The sequence below is a fragment of the Agelaius tricolor genome, unplaced genomic scaffold (assembly GCF_023055355.1).
Source record: "Agelaius tricolor isolate 1412-34295 unplaced genomic scaffold, bAgeTri1.0.p SCAF_5, whole genome shotgun sequence".
NCBI classification, from domain to species: Eukaryota; Metazoa; Chordata; class Aves; order Passeriformes; family Icteridae; genus Agelaius; species Agelaius tricolor.
The window spans coordinates 7293344-7313794 of record NW_027269265.1 but is presented as its reverse complement, the minus strand read 5'-3'; the positions used below and the strand labels follow the sequence as shown (position 1 = coordinate 7313794).

The 20451-nt window shown below is 39.7% G+C and overlaps 1 protein-coding gene across 1 annotated transcript in view; it reads right to left on the bottom strand.

Annotated features, from left to right (window-relative positions):
• The window catches only part of SYNE2 (spectrin repeat containing nuclear envelope protein 2), a 159082-nt gene that overhangs the window by 88537 nt on the left and 50094 nt on the right, over window positions 1-20451 (bottom strand). The window contains exons 42-56 of the mRNA XM_071426258.1: window positions 19750-20130; window positions 18575-18934; window positions 17940-18074; window positions 16833-16991; window positions 15659-15808; window positions 12721-12876; window positions 12109-12365; window positions 8921-11024; window positions 7926-8248; window positions 7077-7221; window positions 6454-6669; window positions 5839-6104; window positions 4971-5127; window positions 2953-3108; window positions 157-297 (exon numbers count right to left, since the gene is read on the bottom strand). Of these exons, the coding sequence (XP_071282359.1) occupies window positions 157-297; window positions 2953-3108; window positions 4971-5127; window positions 5839-6104; window positions 6454-6669; window positions 7077-7221; window positions 7926-8248; window positions 8921-11024; window positions 12109-12365; window positions 12721-12876; window positions 15659-15808; window positions 16833-16991; window positions 17940-18074; window positions 18575-18934; window positions 19750-20130 (5106 nt within the window). The remainder of the gene's footprint in view (window positions 1-156; window positions 298-2952; window positions 3109-4970; window positions 5128-5838; window positions 6105-6453; window positions 6670-7076; window positions 7222-7925; window positions 8249-8920; window positions 11025-12108; window positions 12366-12720; window positions 12877-15658; window positions 15809-16832; window positions 16992-17939; window positions 18075-18574; window positions 18935-19749; window positions 20131-20451) is intronic.

Below are 20451 nucleotides of genomic sequence, written 5' to 3'. Positions count from 1 at the left end.
GAGAAAGAATTGATAAATATTCACCAGTTAAATGCTTGCTTGTACTTCTTTTACAGACATAAAATGAAAGGAAGACCACTTTATGCTAAACTAGGCTCTGTAAAAACAATCAAAAATCTTTTAACACCCACAGATTATTTTTTTTGGCAAGATTACCTTCTGAACTTCTTTGGCTTTTGCAATGTTTTCACTCTTCTGCTGTAACATCTTTTCAATAGCTTGAAGGCCATTGTTAATAGTTTCTGCTTTTCTTTTCAGCACATACTGAGGAGAGTTCTGCAAGATTTCAGAGCTAACCTGACAGAGCAAAGAGAAAACAATGGGGGAGATTACAAAGATCTGCTTGTTTCTGTGCACCACCTTACCAAAAATATTCCAATTCTTTTTGTTTCTCTTGACAAGTCAGTTAAAAACACTGGAATGGAGCTATGCTTGCAGGGAGAAGCATTAACATGAGCAGGTTCAACATCTACACGTTGTTCACTAATTTGTTCTCATTAAAAAATGCCTGGCTCAGAAAAGCAGGAAAGAAGCACTGGAGGCACTGCAGCTCCCTGGGTGCTTTGCTTCAGCCTGCTCTCATCTCTGACAGAGGCTGCTCATGCTGCATGGTGGGAAGGGTCACATTTGGATTTATGCTGTAAGAAATCCAGAATGACACCTTTGTGTCTCAGCTGACAGCTGTGACTTCCATGTAACAAATAAGGGAATATCCAAGTGCATCAATGCACAGCCAATTTCTCAATATAAACTTGGAGATTTATCACCAAAATAGAAAGGTCTGAGGACTTAATTTCACTCTGCAGGACTCCACAGAAATGAAAAATTGGTGCACTGGAGGGCCTGATTTTCTGTAGAAAAACTCTCAAAGCTGAAGTTGAATAATTGCCTAAGCACAGGACTGAGCAGCACAGCATAAGCTACCAGGTTACTAGGGACTAGATGAAGTGCAGGGAGTGAGAAAAGTCCTTCATCTTGCCCAAAAGTGACATCTTTACTCACTAAACCCTGCTAGCTGCCAGGGTCAGCCAAGCACCAGGAAATCATTAAATTGTGGTAAATTCTTTGTGTGCTGCAGCCCTAGGATTTATGGGGAAATGCACACTGAACAGTTTCAGCTGCATCAATGCCAAGGATTTTTAATTTAATAGTTATTTTAGTTTGAAGCTCCTAGTACTGAAATACTTTATCCTTGTTGTGGGATGAGGAACTAAGACCATTTTAGTTAATACAGTATCTACTCATTTCTTAATTTTATTAACATCATTTATAGATTCCAACAGAACCTCTCTAAAAAGTACCTACATGTTGTATTGGTAAAATTTAATTAATCAAAATAAATATATACAGAAAGAACTAGAGGGCTCCTCTGAAATATTCCTGTTTATACCAGAAAACCTATGAAGTCAGTCTGCACTTAGTGCCTAAGACTTTTGGGAAAAAGGAATTCAGGTTGTAATCACTGAACACTTGACCATTACCACTATCCTGGAATATACCAAACATGGAAAATTGTCTGTAATTGTAGTGCCAGCTTTTAAAACAAGAGAGAATCATGTATGAGTGATGTGACACAGCTGGAAATGAGTAAACAGATCAAGCTCTGACTTCATCTATTTCTTCAGGATAAAAACACTGCATCTGTCAATGCTCTGGTTATCAGCAAAGCAGGGTTATAATTTCAATACTTCTTACTGACATACAATTTATTATTTATGGCATCAAATATACAATTTATTTTCATTTTTTGGTTTGCAGATTTAGAAGAAAGCAGAACGACATTAAAATATGACAACTCATTTTAACACATGCTGGTATCTCCTAATATGTTACTGAACTGACCTCCAGTTCCACCATGAATTTTTTTGTTTCTTAAAAGCATTTTGAAAAATTCCAAGGTAGTTTATAATGTTTTCCAATACCTAAATATGAGAAGCAAACATTATCTAGCTTCCAGAACCAGTTCTTTCACTCCAACAGGTAATGTGTGCTTTGGGATAACCTTTTATATCTTGGTAAATGAAGCAGTAAACAACAAAAAAAACCCAAAGCATAAATACTGTTTTGCTTTCCTTCTCTTCTTTCCTCCCAGTTGTTGGTTCTGAAAAGACTAGCCTCATTTTGAAACAGAAACCATAAAGTTAACCAAATTAGAACTCATAAGCTTTAGTCAATATGCTGCTTAATATTTTACGTAAGATAATATGAGTAATTTGATAGACACTAAAAAAGTAACTGGATTTCAAAAGTGTTTTATTAAACTTTCAAATTGTATCAAATTAACAGAGATTTAACCTTAAAAATTAGGATTGGACATTATTATTTCTGAAATATGAGAACTGAAAGGGTTTTTTTTCATTTTTAAAATAACACGAATGAGTAAGTATGATGGTAATTGTACAATGATGGTAATTGTATCAGGCTAAAAATTTGACCCCAAACTGAGAGTATTGCTCCAATTTTGCTTAATTTTGCTTAATTTTGCTTTCTGCTAATATCCCCTGCAGATAGAATATATTGCAAAAGCCTGATGCAATGGCCTTCAGTTATTTAAATTCCCTGATTTTAAAGGAAGGTGATCATGTTCTCAGAGGTGGTAAAAAGAACCATGTCATGATACCCTACCACATGTGCAAATTACCTTTAAAAAAAATCCTGTTTCAAAGTCCTTTTTTAACCTAGTTTTGAAAATATTTCCTCCTTTAAGCCATGCAAACTTTGCAATCAACTTTGATTGCTAGTTCCCAGTTTAAGAGTCAGAATGGAAAGAAGACAGCATCTATGTAATATTAAAAATTATTGCAAAAGATTCTGCCATGTCCATTTTTAATAAAAAAATTAAATTTTATATTGACATTGCTTACCATAAGATTATTTTAAAAAGAGCCCTAAGCATGAGGAATGATTTATACATTGCAAATAGATGCATATGAAAACCACATCAACAGTTACCTTCTCTTCTAGGTCGTGCAATACTTTCTTGCAGTCCTCCAGCTGTGTTTCGATCTCTGCAGGGACTATTGTGTACATTTCAGAGTACTTGATCCGAAGTTTCTCCATGATATCCTCCAGAGCTTCTCTCTCTCTGCCAATCACACTCTGAAGCTCCTACAAAATTAAGAGTAACTTCAGCAGTTTTACCCAGTTTTTACTGAGTGCACGTGTGTATGTGTACATATACATGTGTATACACACACATATGTAATGTGTTTTATATTTCCCACCATGATTATGGTTTGGAAATTTAACCATATTTGGGTTTGTGATATCAAACCTGATTTGATTACCTCTGCAAGCAGATAAACTCTAAGCAATAGTGACTCATTTAATCAAATGATGCTTTTCAATCTGTAAGAATTAATTAAACTTGATACTGCTCCATGCTGGGGAAGTGACGCACCGATGTTCATTGACAGCCACAGCAAAGGGACCATCTCAAGAGCTCCTATGATTAAATGTTAACCTTTGTGCTCTCCTTTTTGCCAAAGGTGCATTTTTCCCTTTGAAAGAGTTTAATAGCCAATGTCCATCCCTTCATTATTATAAACAACACAAAGGCCACAAAAAGCAACAGGTTTCAGGCTGAAGTGTCTGCTTTCAGGCAATTACGCAGAGCAGCACAGCAGGCTCCTCTCAAAACAGTAGTTTCCAGTTCTGCACAAAGAATGTAGGTTTTATGAGATAAAAGAAACTTGAACAACTGTCTACAGCCTGTGGCCTAGAAATAAAATCCAAGCTAAGTCCTCCTGCAGGAAGAATGAAGAAATTCATTTGTTTGGAAGGTTTTCTAGAGTTTCAAGTTGGAATGTTCTGTTTGCTGGCTTTATGGTTCCTTTCCCCCGTGCTCAGCTGTTTGAGAAACTCAAATGTTATTGGGAAAAATTATCCAAACCTCCTACCAGGCAATGAAAGACACTAAAATTAACTGCCTTTACTGTTTTTAATCAGCAGTAATGGTAATCCACTAATTCATAGTCTTCACTTGGGAATCTTCTCCTTTGCACAAATGCAACAGACAGAAGAAATATGTCACTGAGATTGATGAATTTCCTGTCATCCCATAACAACTGGGTCTGATATTAAAAAAACCCAAACCCTCAACACCATGAAACAGCTGTGTGCCTCACTGTCTCAGGGAGAAGGGTGCTGTTGTCAAATGGCCCAATTAAGATTGTGCCAATATTTATGGGAGTTCACAGATTCCCTGACCTGAACTGGAAAGAATCAGTTACAATTCTTGTCTCCAAAACAAAGCATGTCCCTGCAAACTGGTTTCTGTGTATTACTGCACGTTCACATTTCACAGATTGTTTAGCTGGAAAGCAGATACCTAGCAAAACTGTCCCAAGTTTTTTCCTAAGGGAAGAGACAATTACACTTCTCCCTTTTCATCTGTGTGGGTGAATTTAAAACTTTTGCCAAGCTAAATCAGGTTTGTCATCTCAAAATGAAATAGATATTTCCACTCAATAGATGCAGTGGAGTCCTGACTAATGCTATAAATTTCATAAGAACTAGATTTTCTTTGGAAGTAAGAGATGAAATTGCCCTGCAGATTTTGGCTGACTGGTGTCTGGACTACATAAAATTAATGAATTCTTCAATCCTTTCAGCTCAGTCTTCTCAAAAGGAACAGGCCTGCTGTGACATCCTGCTAAAAAGAGATAATTTGATGGGACTGCTGCTAGCATTTACTTGTTCCATTGCTGTCAGAAACAGGAATAAGGTCTTAACTCACTTTTGGGTAAGTTTTAGGTGCTTGGAGTAGCCAAGTTTGGATGTGAGGGAAAAGAACAGGCATAAAGCACCTGCAGTAGAAAAATTTTCTGGACACAACAAACTCAGTAAAAAAGCAGACACAACTCTAAATTCTAATTCTAAATAATTTTAAATAGAAAACCAGCCAATTTTGACAAATTCAAGGTCCCACCACAGCAATGCTGGCTCATGAGTTTAGAGCTGTTACCGACCTCCAGCTGTTCTGCCTTTCCATCAGCATCCTGCAGTAACACAGATGCAGCATTCTGCAATGCATTTGTCACAGCACTTATTTCTTCAGTGACCTTGTTCCTCTCTTGAATCTCAGCTTTCACAGAATCTTTATGGTCTTGAGCTTTTTTGTACAACCTATGCAAGATGACCAGAAAGAATACATTGTTTTAGACTCTAAGTAGGAGCAAAGAGCATGCTTAATACAGATATTATGTAGGTATATATCCAGAACCACATTTGTCTGTAATTTAGGGACTTTCTCTGCTGTTAAATTTATGAGTTCTATATCACTTTATCTCAGTTTCTTTAAAGTGAGTCCTCAGATAGTGCTATTTGGTAAACCAAACCAGAGAGCAGGCATATTAAAATAGCAGAGGTCAGGTTCTCAGTCTGAAGATGCTGGCAGATGTTGTTCACAAAAGCAAACCCAGAGAAGGGTGAATACAATAATCAGATTTGTAAAAAAACATTTGTGGAGAATTTTAGACAGTGGCACTCAGATGAAAGCTGCCTTGTTGCAAAAAGCACAAGGTCTGATTTTCCTAAAAGTGAAAAATCTTAAAATTCACAAGCACTTGGAACCTCTAAAACTGACTATTGTTCCTTGATTCCTACTGCATTTGAAAACAAATTGCAGCCCACAAAGGATATGGCCAGGCTCATGTCTTCTCCCTAAATAATATCCCCCAATACTGGAGACAGCAGAAGGGTGAGATGGAGCATTGGTCTGACCCAGGAGAGCATTTATTGTCATTTTAACTGCATTCCAGCTTTCATATATTCTTTGCTATCCAGTAAAATCCTCTGCTTATCTCACACCTTCACCAGAAATTTCACACCACTTACTTTTTACAGCGCTCCTGCATTGCCTTTATCTCAGCCAAGGCAGGGAGGGCAGCTTCCCCCTCGGCATTGTCAGGGGCATTCAGGATGTTTCTGATCCGGTGAAGAAGCAAGAGTAAGAGGAGCTGTTGCTGGTTGATGTTTTCTTCAAATGAGTTCACAAAATCAAGTAACTCCACCAGCTCCTCTCTGGTGGCCTTTTCCTGCTCTTTAAGGCTTTCTGGCTGTTCTTCCTGGAGCTTATCCAGAATGATTGTTTCTCGTTCCAGCTAAGTAAACAGCATGGCAGAGCATGAGATAAAGTGCTTTTTTGTTCCACCACCTGAAGTTACATTGTCTATTTACTCACACGGGTGACTAACTCCTGGGAATTACACAGTCAGATCTTGAACCTTTGAAGAGTGACAAAACCTCTGAGTTTGCTTTAACAAAGCATGTAACCCTGTGCAGAGCTGCTCTGGGTTCAGAGGACTGAATAAATACCCCCACCTTTTCTGACTTTGGGTTCAAGAAAGGGTGGGAAATGATGTTCTGCCCTGATCTCAGCCCTTTACAGGCCATTGTTCTCACAGTCCCATCTCGACTCCCCCCCAAACTAACAGATGTTGTACAACTCACCTCTTCATTGATGAATTTCCATTCCTGCTTTAGTTCTTCACAGGTAATTTCCAGCCCTTTGGCTGCCTCAAGCAAACCCAGCCAGTTTTCCCACAGCACTGTAACAATCCTGCCCAGGGCTCTGTCACTTCCTCTGCATAACCTCATCATCTCTCCAGAGATCTGCCTCAGCTTCACCAGATCCTCTTCAGCAGAGTCAATGCTGGAGACTAGAATCTTACAGGAAAAACAAACACATCAACAAATAAAATGCTACAGTCAGGAGTACTAATGAAGTATTCAGTAACATGATTAGGATCCTCTAGGAAAATGGCAATCACTCTACTGAGCTGGTAAAATATGGTCATTATGAGGGAGTTCTGTTGGCTAAGACTGTGGAGAAAGATGGAGTAAATAAAATGTCTCATTTCTAGAGCAGTAAGATATATTTATTTCACATGATCTATTATACCTGGTCTTTTAACAAGATTATAAATATATTAATACATTAATATATTCTGTGGTTTTATATATACATAAATATAGGATAAAGAATTCCACTTCTCCCTACTATGGTGTCACATGGTATGCATAGCTGCATTAGTTTTGCATGATCTTTTCAACTTCTTCAGAGCCTTTCTTACCTTGCTGTCTTCCAAATGCTCCAAAGCTTCTTTATAAGACACTGGAATCTTAGACAAAGACTGTCTAAGCATCTTTTCCAGTTTCTTAAGATTAACACACACTTTATCTTTGGTTTCTGCGTAGCTTTTGTGTTTTTCAAAATACCTGCATGAAACAATGAATGGATCAATTAAAATTTGTTGCTGTTGTTGTTGTTCCTCTCTCCAACCACAATGCCCAACAGAATAAAAGTTTTAAAAAAACCCTTTTGAACTACTAGTCCTGACTGTTTCCAAGTTATAGTCAATTAGCATTTGGTAAACACTTCAGGTTTGATCCCTGAGGTACTGATCACTGGAACATGATCAAGCAGTTTAAAAATCCTTTATTCTCTCTCCCAAACTTTCTCTATGCATGTATCTGAAGGCCCTCCAGATTTCTTCTGTACCTGAAGGAAGGAAACTACAGCCTGTGACTTGTTTGGGTTTTACCTTCCCAAGCCACCAGAACAGCCTATGGAAGACATGAATTAGGGATCCTCAGAAAACTATTCTGACCTCCACCAGCACTGCACTACAGATTAGAAATGTGCTTTCTTCTGATTCTGGCACTCTGTGACTCCCACTCAAGCCCCACATTTTGGAATATACAAGAAGTGACTGCACTGTAAATTGGTAGCAATATGGCTTTTGTCTGGCAATTTTCCTTCCTTAACAAGCACACCTGAGAACAACAGGAATGCTTACCCTTCTTCCTGCTTAAATTTCTGACTACCTGAATTTCTATTAGAGCAGAAACAACACTGGATTTATTTTTGGCCAAGTTTCTCACAATAAGGAACAAGATCTATGGAGATCTCTTAAACCCACCTCTGCTCATCAGCTTCCCTTCTTTGAGCCTTCTTCCTTAATGCCAAACTCCTTTCCACCAGTTCTCTTACAGCATTTTCCAGACATACTTGGTCTTCTGGCTTCACTAGGTTTTTCAGCTTGGAGTGCAGGTTTTCTAAGTCAGCCTTTGCAGAGTTGAACTCTTCCTCTTTCCAGTGTGGAGTCTGACAGATCTCCACTGAGCCACAGAGCTCTGCTGCAGCAGCCTGGGCTGGAGCTTCAGAGTCCTCCAGGAACCTGGCAGCCCTCTGAAGGGCCATGGTGTAAAGCTCACCAGCCCTGCATGCCTCCTCCAGAGCATTCTGAAAGCATTAAAAAGAGAAAGGAACAATAAAATAATGCTGCTGTGCTCCTCTGGATCACCACATGGTCTTAAAATTTTACACTTGGTTGTCTTTGAGACCAACTCTCCCAGCACTGGTGTGAGGAGGTGAGGGAGGACATGTGGCAAACACATTTGCTACTTGTGTAGTCACAGAGCAGTGCTGTAACCCATGTGTTTATGGCCCTCAGAACAGGAATTATGTTCACCATTCCTGATCACATTGGTTTGACCTGTGCTTTAATCCTCTTGGTTGCTCCCAACTGCTAAAGCTTCTCTTTACAGTAGAAACAAGGTGCTTGGATTTTTTATCATTCTCACTATTGAAAATGTTGCCTCACAAGATGACTGCATCCAGTCTCTCTTCAGCTGAATATTTCAACACAGCCTTTTCCTTCCTTTTCCTTTACCATTCTTTTCTTGTGCTAATCCCCACTGATTGATCATAATCAAAGTGAACACAACTTTCTTTGTGTCCTTAGTTTCTGTCATGATTCCCATCCTATCCACCAATGTGGAGATGTGATCACAGGCCAATTCAGCTGTTAGAATAAATGAGGATGTGAGTCATGAAAATGCCACAGTCAGACACCTAATCTAATTCTTGGGGAAAGGCATATGTCAATGCTTCACTTTCATTAAATATACTTACAACACGGGCAGCAATGTCTGCCTTCAGTTGTGCTTCACAGCCTTGCAGTGTCTCTAATTCTATAGCAGCAGTAGGAGATTTCTCTTCTTGTTTTTCCCTCTCTTTTTCCATTATACATTTAAGAGCAGAAAACTTTCCTTCCATCATATTCTGAATTGCTTCCCATCGCAGCTTTTCATCCTGCATTGTATTTATGTCTATCACAAGTGGCTGCTGGAGTTCTAGTTGAATATGCCTTATGATGTGGAATATATTTTCTGCTTCATCCTGGCTACCTTTCTTGTTTACACTCTGTAGCCCAGAGACCAAGTTTTGAAGAAACTGCTTTAATTCTTCAACGTTTTTCTCCAGGCACTTTATTTCTTTCCTCTTAGATTCTTTGAAGGATGTATCAAAGACCTCATTTTTGTTTATTTGATTTGCTGCCTCCTGGGTTAAGTACAAGATTTGTTGAACTGCCTGCAATAGAATCTGTGCAGATATGACATTCTCAGCAGGAGAAGAGCTGGAGCTATCATTTAGGATATTAGCTTCTTTTCTTACAGTGGATGTCACAGTCTGGATTTCATCTAGCAATCCTTGAATCTTATCCCATTCTCCAACAATATTTTCCAAGTGTATTATTTTCTCTTTAATTTTATTTTTAATTTCAGAAAATTTAGTTTGCAATTCATCCAGCTGCAGTGAGTCCCATTTCAGACCTACACATTCAAATATTTCCTTGTACTTCATTACTTGTGACAAACTTGACTGAAAAGCTAACATTTTTTCTTTCAGTGCTTTGCATTTGTCCTTCAGACCCTGCTTGGCACCTACTAATTCATCATCTTTCAGGTTCATTTCACCATCCTGCAGGTCATCAAGATCCTGCTGCAATGAAGCTATTCCTTCAGCAAACTCTCTGGAGACAGCCGTCTTCTGTTCTACTTCATGAAGTTTACTTTGAATTTGCCTCTGTGTCTTCCTTGCTCTATTCTTCAGACTCCTTAACTGATCAATCAAGAAGAGTTGTTCAGACAGGCTCAGCTGCCCAGCTGTGACCTGACTCTCTTTACAGTGGGATGAGATAAGCTCTTCTATTTCCTGTATGTCCTTTAGCATCTCCTTTAGAATGGCTTGTTGGCTCACCAGCTCTGAGCAGCTGCTGTTTTGGTTTGGGTCAGGTCTGGCCATCAGCTCAGCTTTGCAAAGCTGAGAGTGAACTTTGTCTATTTCTGCAGTGAGTCTTTGCCTCTCCTCCAGCTGGAGCTCCAAGTGCTGCAATCTTTGAGCAGACTTTAAAACAAGAGCCTTGTATGAATTCTTCAACGTTTGTAAAAGGAAGGTCATATCAGAGACCTCCTCTGGCTCCAAGCTGGGAAGGATGTGCTGGAGCCCATAATCCAGGGATACAATCACAGGTTCTCTGTTCAGGATGTCTGTGTTCATAAGCTGACAATTTCTGATCTGTGATTTGACATCACTGGGGAAAAGTGCTGCTTTCTGATCAAGGTGGGACAGCGAGTCTTTGACCCAGGAAATATTTTCTTTCAGCCTCTTCATCATTTCATGTTTCATGAGAGCAGGACCAGTGGTCTGAATATCCTCTTGAGGAGTTTGTTGTGCTGATAACGCTTCCAGTTTGCTCTGCAAATCCTGTATAGAGTTCTCCAAAGCCACCTTCTCTTGATCACTCCAAATTCTTTTCATCTGCAGCTCAATCCTCCTTTTTAATAGAGAAAGACCATGTTTAATGTCCTGTAGCTCTGTGGTCCAAATGAGAGGGTCTTTGGCTTTTCCTGCAGCTGAGGAATGTAACTCTGCTTGCAAATACTGTTCCTGTATCAGCCTCTGGATATCCCGTGCTTTGTTCATAAGCAGGTTAAATTCATCAATTTCTGCCACAACCTGATCATGTTTCTTTTGCACTGTTTGTTCCATGTGCTGCCACCAGTGCTCCAGCTGCCTCATTTGGCTCTCTGTCAACACTTTATCCATGCATGTCAAATGCTGAGATAAAACTTCTTGCTGACTTTGCAGCTGGTTTAAGACATCTCTTTCCTTCCGTAAGGACTCTATGCATGCCTTAATTTTCTCCAGAAGAACTGTGTTGTTCATAGGACCCCTGGCAAAAAACATGAGTAGTGTTTAAAAAGAATGAATTCTCCTTATACAGAGACTTTTTAAAAACAAATTTCACTGTTTAGAGCACAATTCACTAACTTTATTCACTTAATCATGCATATCTCTCAATGTTCTCTAGGAGTTCCCCAACCACCCTTGCAGTATCATTATTTCTTGCTTATCTGTAGAGCATTCACTATTCATAGATGTTTGTGCAAAAATGATATGTTCTACTATATATTCTCTAAAATTGCAGTGTCTACTAATCTAGAATGTAGCCCTCATTTTAAAAGTCAGGAAGAGTGTAACATCATCTCTAAGTGAATTAACATTTTATAATAATTTCTGGTTGACAATGAAGATAAAACTTGGTTCTAAAAAAAACTGAGAAATTTCCATTCATGCAAGGTAAACTCTTCCAAATGAATCTACTTATCTTCTATTTCCAGGAGTATTTTAAAATGCCCACCTAAAATACATTTAGCAGATGGATTTTTATTACGTTTTTTAAAATCTCTTTTCAGTAAATTAACAATTTCATAAGTTTTAAATGTTTTCAAATTATTTTGGTACATTACCATGACAAACTAGTTCTGTGTTTTGAAGACTAATTCACAAAACACAGTAAATATTTGTTGTGCATTGGTTACCTCTGAATTGGCAATGTAGACTTACTTACTGCCATGGAATTTTTCCTATCAAGTAAGGTTAGTTTTCAGAATAAAGAGATATTTCGTTCAGAAAAAAAACTAGAATTAAGAAGTCTCTAAAGAAAAATGAGTCTTTCACATCTGCCACATTAAAAAAAAATATGTATTTTAAGATGGATTTTTATAGGTTTTTAGCCCAGCAACTACTCTGTTTTGCCTAAAGAATAAAGAGAGTAGATGTTGTTTAAGGATAGCAAAGAGCCACCAGAAATTCTTCTGCTTAACTGTTCACAAACTTACAAACCTCTTAGACTTCTCTTGAAGTGGATATAACCCCATACCCTTGTCTGAGCATTACTGAAGCATGTCACAAAATTCAGTGTAGAACCATATTTGTTGTGCAACCTCTTAACCAAACCCCTCCACTATACTTACATTTTTATGTTATCTTTTTCTGTTGACAAATTTTTCATGGAGGACTGTGCAGCAGAGAGATTTTTCTGGTATTCATTAATTAAACAGCACTGTTGTTGCTTCACTGCCTTAACAGCTTCCAGCTCCTGGAGCAGCCTGTCCCAGCAGGGCTCTGTGGTTTGCAGCTCTGCTCTGCTTGATCCTGTTCCATTGGGAATTGCTTCTTCACCATGGCACAGAGACTTTGCTTTCCACGTTTCCAGCTCAGCTTTTAAATTCTACAATCAAGCCCACCACAGAGAGAGGAGAGATTAAAGGATGATCTTAGACTCTCAGCTTTCAACACAAAATACAGCTAAATACTGATTCACCTACAAACATATTCCTGCTCATCCCAAGCAAAGGAGCACATCATGGAAGCAATCCTAGGTGTATCACTGCACTCTGGAAGAGCAGTACAAACTGTGGGATTTACATGGACATGCATCAAGGTGTCTGCAGACAAACTAAATAACTATGCAGTTAAAACTCAGATAAGGCTATGGGCAACAGCTTTGGTTTGCCCAAGTGAATCACAATTCTGCCAGTGTATCACTACATTAAAAATGAGGAATGGCTTTGCAGTTTCCATACCTCCAGCTCTTTTAGTTGTTCATTTATAAGCACCATATCCAGTTCAGCCACTTCATTTTTCAGCTCATTGACCTTTTGTTCCTCTTCAAAATATTCATTGTTTACCTGCACTGCGGGAAATAGTTCCTTCTGGACAACCACTTCTGTACCTGTGTCCTACAACACAAAACAAGATTCTTATTTCTGAAGGGTCTAAACCAATAAGTTTTCTGACTGCAGCACTTTGCTTCACATGTTTAAGCCATGCTGGGGCTGTTAAATCCTGGCAAAAAACATGAGGTTTCCCCCACAGCCTCTGTGGATCAATCAGGACCCAGAAACTGGAAACTCCATCACTGTCCCCCATGCCTGCAGTCACCCCCTCCTGTCAGCACTGCTCAGGTGGCTTTGAAATCTCTGCCCATCAATTCTAGTGAAACTCTGGCACCCTCACCTTCAAAGAACATCCTCCCTGCACCCACCTCTGCTCCTGATAAATTCAAAGGCCTGTTGTGTCTTCTCCCTCTCTTCCTTACATATTCATGGAACTTTATCCTCTCCTCACACCCACATTCCTTCTGCTCAGCACCTGCCCAACAACACTGCTGTGTCCTTCACCAGGACACCTCTTCAGCTCTTCTTCACAGGGCAGCTCATGCATGAAGCAGCCTGGCTGTGACACAAAGCCATGGCTGCCACTGTCACAAGTGCTATCCAAAATCTAGGGTAAGATGAGACCAGTAGGGAGTCATGTCTCAATCAGGGTGGGGAGGGATCAGGAGGCTTCAGAGCCAGTCCCTGGCACTGCCTGTGATTCCCATGACAGAAGGACAAGTCACTTGGGCTGGGGCCAGGTTTAACATCACCTTCAGCTACTGCAGACAGCATCAGAAATGAAAGGTCACAGGCTAGCTGGATTACATGATGATCCCTTAAAAATCTCTCTGCATTTCCCTTCTCCCAGTATCTGTCTCTGATGATCCCATACCTATCTGATGATCTGTTCCATGTATAAAATTTATATGAGTGAATGCATACAAATAAACAGCTATTACTGCAGTGTGAGCTTCTCCATGGTACTAACATCTAAAACCAGCAACAGTAAAAAAATTATTGTCTGATAAACTTCAGGTATTGCTACTTTGGACACTGTTTTACTAGAAACAGTCAATTATCACTGTAAGCTGTCACTGTCATTTGTCCCTTCATGGGTCATGAGCTATGCAAAATATATCTGCTTTCAAGTGTGGGAAAGATACAGCACATAGTACACATTCTCAGAGAAGAATAGCTCTCTTCATTTTAACTCTTGGTTATTTTCAGTCAAAACTGAAGAGGCCACTCATGAAGTAGTCAGTTGGAGAACTTTTCAATTTCTCTGTGTACATAACCATAACAGTTGTATCAATTCAGACATAAGATTTAATCTCAAGAGCCTTTGGAGTGCCATAGAACTGAAGTAAGCATTAAAACTGAGCTAAGCTATCACACAGAAAGGAGGAAATCCACTTCACCAGACTGAAATATCAACATATCAAAAGACACAAAGAAGTGTCCTGACTTTTAGAAAAACCTTGCTGTGTACTTGTTTTCCTTGTTTGTGTGATGTTCTCATTGCACACTGCCTCCATGGATACAGCCAGGGGAGGCTGCACCTCAAATTCTGTGTCCAGTTTTGGGCCCCTCACTGCATGAAAGACATTGAGGTGCTGGAGTGTGTCCAGAGAAGGGCAATGGAGCTAGGGAAGGGTCTGGAGCACAAGTCTGGGGTTGTTTAGCCTGGAGAAGAGAGGCTCAGAGGAGACCTTATCACTCTTTACAACTCCCTGACGGGATGCTGTAGCCAAGGGGGGTTGGTCTCTGCTCCCAGGTAACAAGTGACAGGAGAGAAGAAATGGCCTCAAGCTGTGCCAGTGGAGGCTTAGACTGGATTTTAGGAAAGACTCCTTCACTGAAAGGGTGGTCAGGCACTGGAACAGGCTGCCCAGGGCAGTGGTGGGTCACCATCCCTGGAAGGATTTAAAAGACATCTCCCTGTGGCACTTGGGGACGTGGTTTAGTGGTGAGCTTGGTGCTGGGTTAATGGTGGACTTGATGGTCTTAGAAGTCTTTCTCTACCTAAATGATTCTATGATGATTGCATTGTTCCTTAAATGCTTTTCAGTAGTACCCAGCATGATCTCCATAACTTTCCCAGGAATGGGGGTTAGTCTAACAGTCTGTGGTTTACTGGATCTTCCCTCACACCCTATTTGTAAATCAAAATAACACTGCCAGCTTCCAGTTAGCAGGGACTTCTTCAAAGTCCCAAGACCCTTGGGAGATTTTGCAGATCTGCAAGTCCCAGGTAAGACCTGCCCATGGACAGGCCAGCTGTGGACCTGCCTATAAGGAAGATTAGATTTAGCCCTACCTTCAAATTAAGAATGTGGTGTCCAACAGTCACAGGGCACTTGTGATGTAACTCCTTTACTCTTAAAGTAGAGTAGACTTAGTAAAGTCATTCAGTAATGTAACTTGTCATTAATTCAACTTGAATCCCTTCTCCTTTCTCTACTTCATTTCATTTATTTTCTTATGCTGGATCACTCTTGGATTTCAGTTCTCTGATCTGTCTTCCTTACAATAGAAAAGCTATCATAGCTGACTGTAATAACATGGAACAAAGTTTGTGCTGCTTAACAGTTTGAAGAGAAACTCTAAATATCATAAAGACTGATTATGATGGCTCTAAAAATCAGGGTGAACTCTCTTTTGAACAGACCCACAGAAAATTATGATGTGGCAAGCACTTTGGATGAAGTTCAAAATTATCATGGACATAAATAAGATCTGTATGGAATGGTCTTGATTTTGATGTAATTGTCTCTTCTTTTAAAACAACTTCAGCTGAGGGCCAGGTGGGAACAAAAACTGAACAACTGCCACATTTCACTTGAAATAACAGGCTGTGGGTTACCTCATGTGCAGGAGCTGGGGGACTCAATCCCAGACCATCCTTCTCAGCTGCTGCAGATTCCAGGGCTTGACCCTTCTGGCACAGCTTCTCTTGAACCTGCCCCTCATCTTCTCTATATGATTGATTCTCAACATCACTAGGTTGCTCCTTCTGGTGTAAGAAAAACAAAAGCAACCAGTAATCAAAAAGTTCTAATCAAACCTGCCGAGTAATAATTACAGTGCTTGAGATGAGAAAGTTATGAAGCCCATAATTATAGGTAGATGAGGAAAACCATAATTACACCTCATAATTTACTGTGAGCAAGGTTATTGCAAAGGAAACCACTTATAAGAAGCAGTGCTGTAATTTTGTTATAAATTTTTAGAATAAATTGCAAGTGTTCTGACCTACACTCTTCATATTTCATTATTCTAAGCAGGGACCTTGAATTATGTGCTCCTGGACACAGTCTTGAATGCTTTTTTTAAAGGTTTGGCTTTTTCCTGAGGACTTGTACTGTAGACAGAGAGTGTTTGTTTAGAAACCCAGGCAGGATAGTCCCATGGGTAACCTGGAGATTTGCTGGATGGAGGTTTCAGTATCTCACAGAGTTTGCTAAAACTGAAATTCTGAGAAGAGTCTGGCTCTATAACACTTCCCCTCTTCAGGGAGGGGATGACAGCAACAAGACCCCTGTCAGCCTTTTCATCTCCAACAGGAACTTGGCCTCTTCCCACTCATTCTGGCTCTGGCTCCTAAACACTGCTCTAGGAGTCAAAATTCCCCTTGTACCAGGGTGCACCACACAGGGCACAGCATCTCAAATGCAGCCTCACACATGCAAAGTAAATATGTAAATAAGGAGTCTGGAAAGCAAGTCAAGCACAACAGTATTCAAGCAAAATGGTCACCAGATTTCACAATACATCCAGGTGACCTGGAATGCAATATCATTTGGAATGATCCTCAGCCAATCACTAAATAAAAAAACCTCCCTCCATACCAATTTTAAATGTACAGGAAAGAATTAAGTGAGTTACCACATTTTAAGTATCACATCAGACCAAAGTAGCTCAGTGTAAACTTGAGGCTTTTCTCACTCATTTCTTAGTAGTATCATCCCCACAGCAACTGAACTGGATACAAACACCCTCAAATTCAACTCCTCTGGTGTAATCTCATGTCCAGTTACCTGTGCTGGATGGGTTTTTTTCCTAGATTCATCACCTTCAATACCAACACCATCCAGTCTTTCCAGTTCTGCCTCACCACCAAGATCTGCACTGTCCAGAACATCCTCTTGGAACCTGTCAGCTCTGTCCATATCTGGGTTCTCCTTATCAGCCTCCTCCTGATTTGAAAAATGCAAAATGTTTACAATCAGTGAAAGTCACAGTACAAAATTTGCTAAGAAACTTCCCACTCCACAATCTGTCTACTCTATCTTCAGTTTAGCTTCATGAATGATGGAAAATGCTGAGGTAACCCAAACCCAGAGAGCTGGAAGCCCCTGCTTAGAGCAGTTTGCCATCCCAGAATGGGATCTTACCCACTCTGATACAGTTTCAGAACAGGGTAAACAGGAGAAACTGCTCACATGATTTTTAATACAGTTCTAGAAGTTTCTGATTAGACACATTTGGTAACTATTGAGCTTGCACCTTCTCCAGAAATCCCAGTTATGGACAGTTCCCACGGTTATATTCTGATGGTCATCTGTCCATGGTCAGGTCAATGAGGGAATACTTCAAATCATTCCCTTAGCTTTGCACACATTTACGTTTTTAAAAGACATTTTACAGTGTCAATGTCCTGAGGTCCCATAAAAATCAGCAGTTCCAGGTTTGTGACCTCTCATTACCTGCAGTGATGAAACCTCTTTAATTCCTCATTCCTGGGAGTGTTCTAAGCCAAGCTGGATGGGGCTCTGAGCAATCTGGTCTAGTGGAAGGTGTGCCTGTCCATGGCAGGGTGTTGGAACTAGATGAACTTTTAGCACCCTTTCCAACCCAAACCATTCTGTGATGGATTTTATGAAATCACAGCTAGATTTTGCATCATGGACAAAGTGGGTCCAAGCCCTGGGGGTTTGCAGAGACCATCACTTTGATCTCTTGCACTCTTCACATGAGCAAGGCTGAGGGGATGATTTGGAGAAAATATAATTTATGATTCCTTTCATCAGATAAGGAAAACATGCCTCCATAAGCCAAGAAATTTGAAGGGATTACATATGAATTTCTAATGAACACAGACACACATATACACAGACTTATATTAAAACACATTTGTCATGTACCTGAACAGCCTGCCCCAATCTGTCCTTGCTGTGATGGATATCCTGTAATGGGCTGTCTGACACTACACTGCTTTCCTCCAAAACTGGAGCATTCTGCCTCTCTTTCTCAGACATATTTCCATTTACATCTTGACCCTAAGAGAAGTAATAGAAAAGAAAATCTGCTTGTGTTACCATAAACATTGTATTTTAACATCAAATCTCTGAATGGTAAAAAATATTCTCTCTGAAAACAAACAGGACAAACACTGTGCTGCAGTTCTAAACAAGTCTCCCTAGTTTAAGAGAAGCTCTCAAAGCTCTTAGGCAGAGAGGTTCATCTGCAATTTTCCCATCTCCACAACTTCTCTTCGTGTCCTGTCTGAGGATACCTGCTCTATTAAGTGGCAAGAGAAAGTGACATGCATTTAAATGGAATGGTATTTAAAAGGAAAAGTGCTGTTTTAAATATGTTATTGGCTTGTTACAGACTTGCTATAAAAAGTTATGAGAGTTCTTTCCACTTCTTTGATTTATACACTTGTATTTACAGGAGGCTTAACTTCAGTGAAATTAAGGATGCAATACACAGAAGACATCTCAAATGTCTCTTTAGCCAGCTTTCCACTGTTGTTATTGTCAACAAATAAACTCACATCACTCATTTCCAAAGGCTCCTTCAGCTCCACTGCTGCGGGGGTCTCCTCTGCAGAGATTTGAGTATCAGAAGTGATCTGTGTCTCTCTCTTCAGCATTGTATCTGCCTTATCTTCCTTTTGGATTTCATTACCAAACTCATCTTCTAACTCAAGGGCTTCACTGGAAATATTTTCCTTCTTTTGCTTGACATTTTCAAGTCTTTCTTCCAAACTTTCTTTGTGTTCACTCTGAAGTGTTTCTATCTCATCCTCAATAAACTCCTGTTCTGGTGAAGAGGTGTTTTGTTTAACAGTTTCTGCTAAAACCAAACTTTTCTTTGCCATGTCTTCACTTTGGCTAAGAGGTCCCTGTTGATCCTTTGAACATGAAGAAAACAGTTTATTTGAAAAGTATCTTTACTCAATACACCTAATGTTAAGATCTAAAGTCAATGTCTAAAATCATAAACACTTGTTTTGAACAACAAACCGTGTTGAAAGGTACATGCAGATCTATTTGCTGCAGAAAGTCAATTACCAAACCAACAATTTCATCAGCCATTTTTATGCACAGAGAACACCTGAAGCTAAAAACATTATGGTTAATAAAATAATCCCACAGCACACAGGGTGGTACATGATGATCCTTCCAAGTTCTGAACAGGTAATTCCCCCCTCACCTCCTCTCCCTTTTTCCTTCTTAGAGGTTTAGCAAGTTCTGAAGGGCAGGGAATTACAGTGATCCATATCTGAGCCATGATTTCAGCTCTCTATGCTCACAGCTACAAGACTGATTTCCACTCTGCCAAAGAGCAGAAGAACATCTATTTATGTATGAAGGACACTTCTTAGAAATAAACTTGGCTCACTGACTTTTTTCAAAAAAATTTTCACACTGGCTAAATTAAAGACACTTACTAATACCAAATTTAATAATCTCTTTCCTCATTAAGCCCCAAGAGGAAAAACCCAAAAATCCTAACCAACCAAACTGCATGCTTGAACCCTCAGTTCAGCCAATAGTAAAGGTCCCCCCAGTTCATTAAGAGTGTTTTGAGTCCTACAATTATCTCAATAAAGAAACACTACATACTTTTTATTTTAGAAAGGTTTTATAGCTTTTTAGTTTGATACCATGAGTAGTTCTCTTTTACAGATGTGATGAGCTCCATAACGCAGAAACTGCAACATACCTGTGATTTCAACTGATTTTGCTCAGCTGATGGTTCTTCCATTACTGGACCATCCTGTGATTTCAACTGACTTTGCTCAGCTGATGGTTCTTCCCTTGCTGGACCATCCTGTGATTTCAACTGATTTTGCTCAGCTGATGGTTCTTCCATTGCTGGACCATCCTGTGATTTCAACTGATTTTGCTCAGCTGATGGTTCTTCCATTGCTGGACCATCCTGTGATTTCAACTGACTTTGCTCAGCTGATGGTTCTTCCATTACTGGACCATCACACTCAGCAAGCTTCTCAGAGACAATTTTCAGCTCAGTGCTCAGATTTGTTGTCATATCCTGAACCTGCTGGTCCTCTTGAACAGGGCTTTCCAATGTCTGCATGATGGTCTAGAAACAAGGAGTTTCTAGGATTAGTCCACCATTATCTCAAACAATCATCCACAGACTGTTACAGCTTTTCCAGGATTCACCAGCACAACAAACTTGCTTTTTCCCCATAGAATATCTGGCTAACCACAGGTTAAACACAAAACTATCTTGCTCTCTTTCCAGCATATCATGGACTCCATCATGAACAAAATTTTAATGAATAGCAGGAAACAGAAGGGTTGGCATTTCATAAAAATGTACTTGTAAAAAGGATGCTTTCTCTTAAAATGGATGAAACATTAGAGACAGAATGCCACACAGGATACAAATGCAATTTGC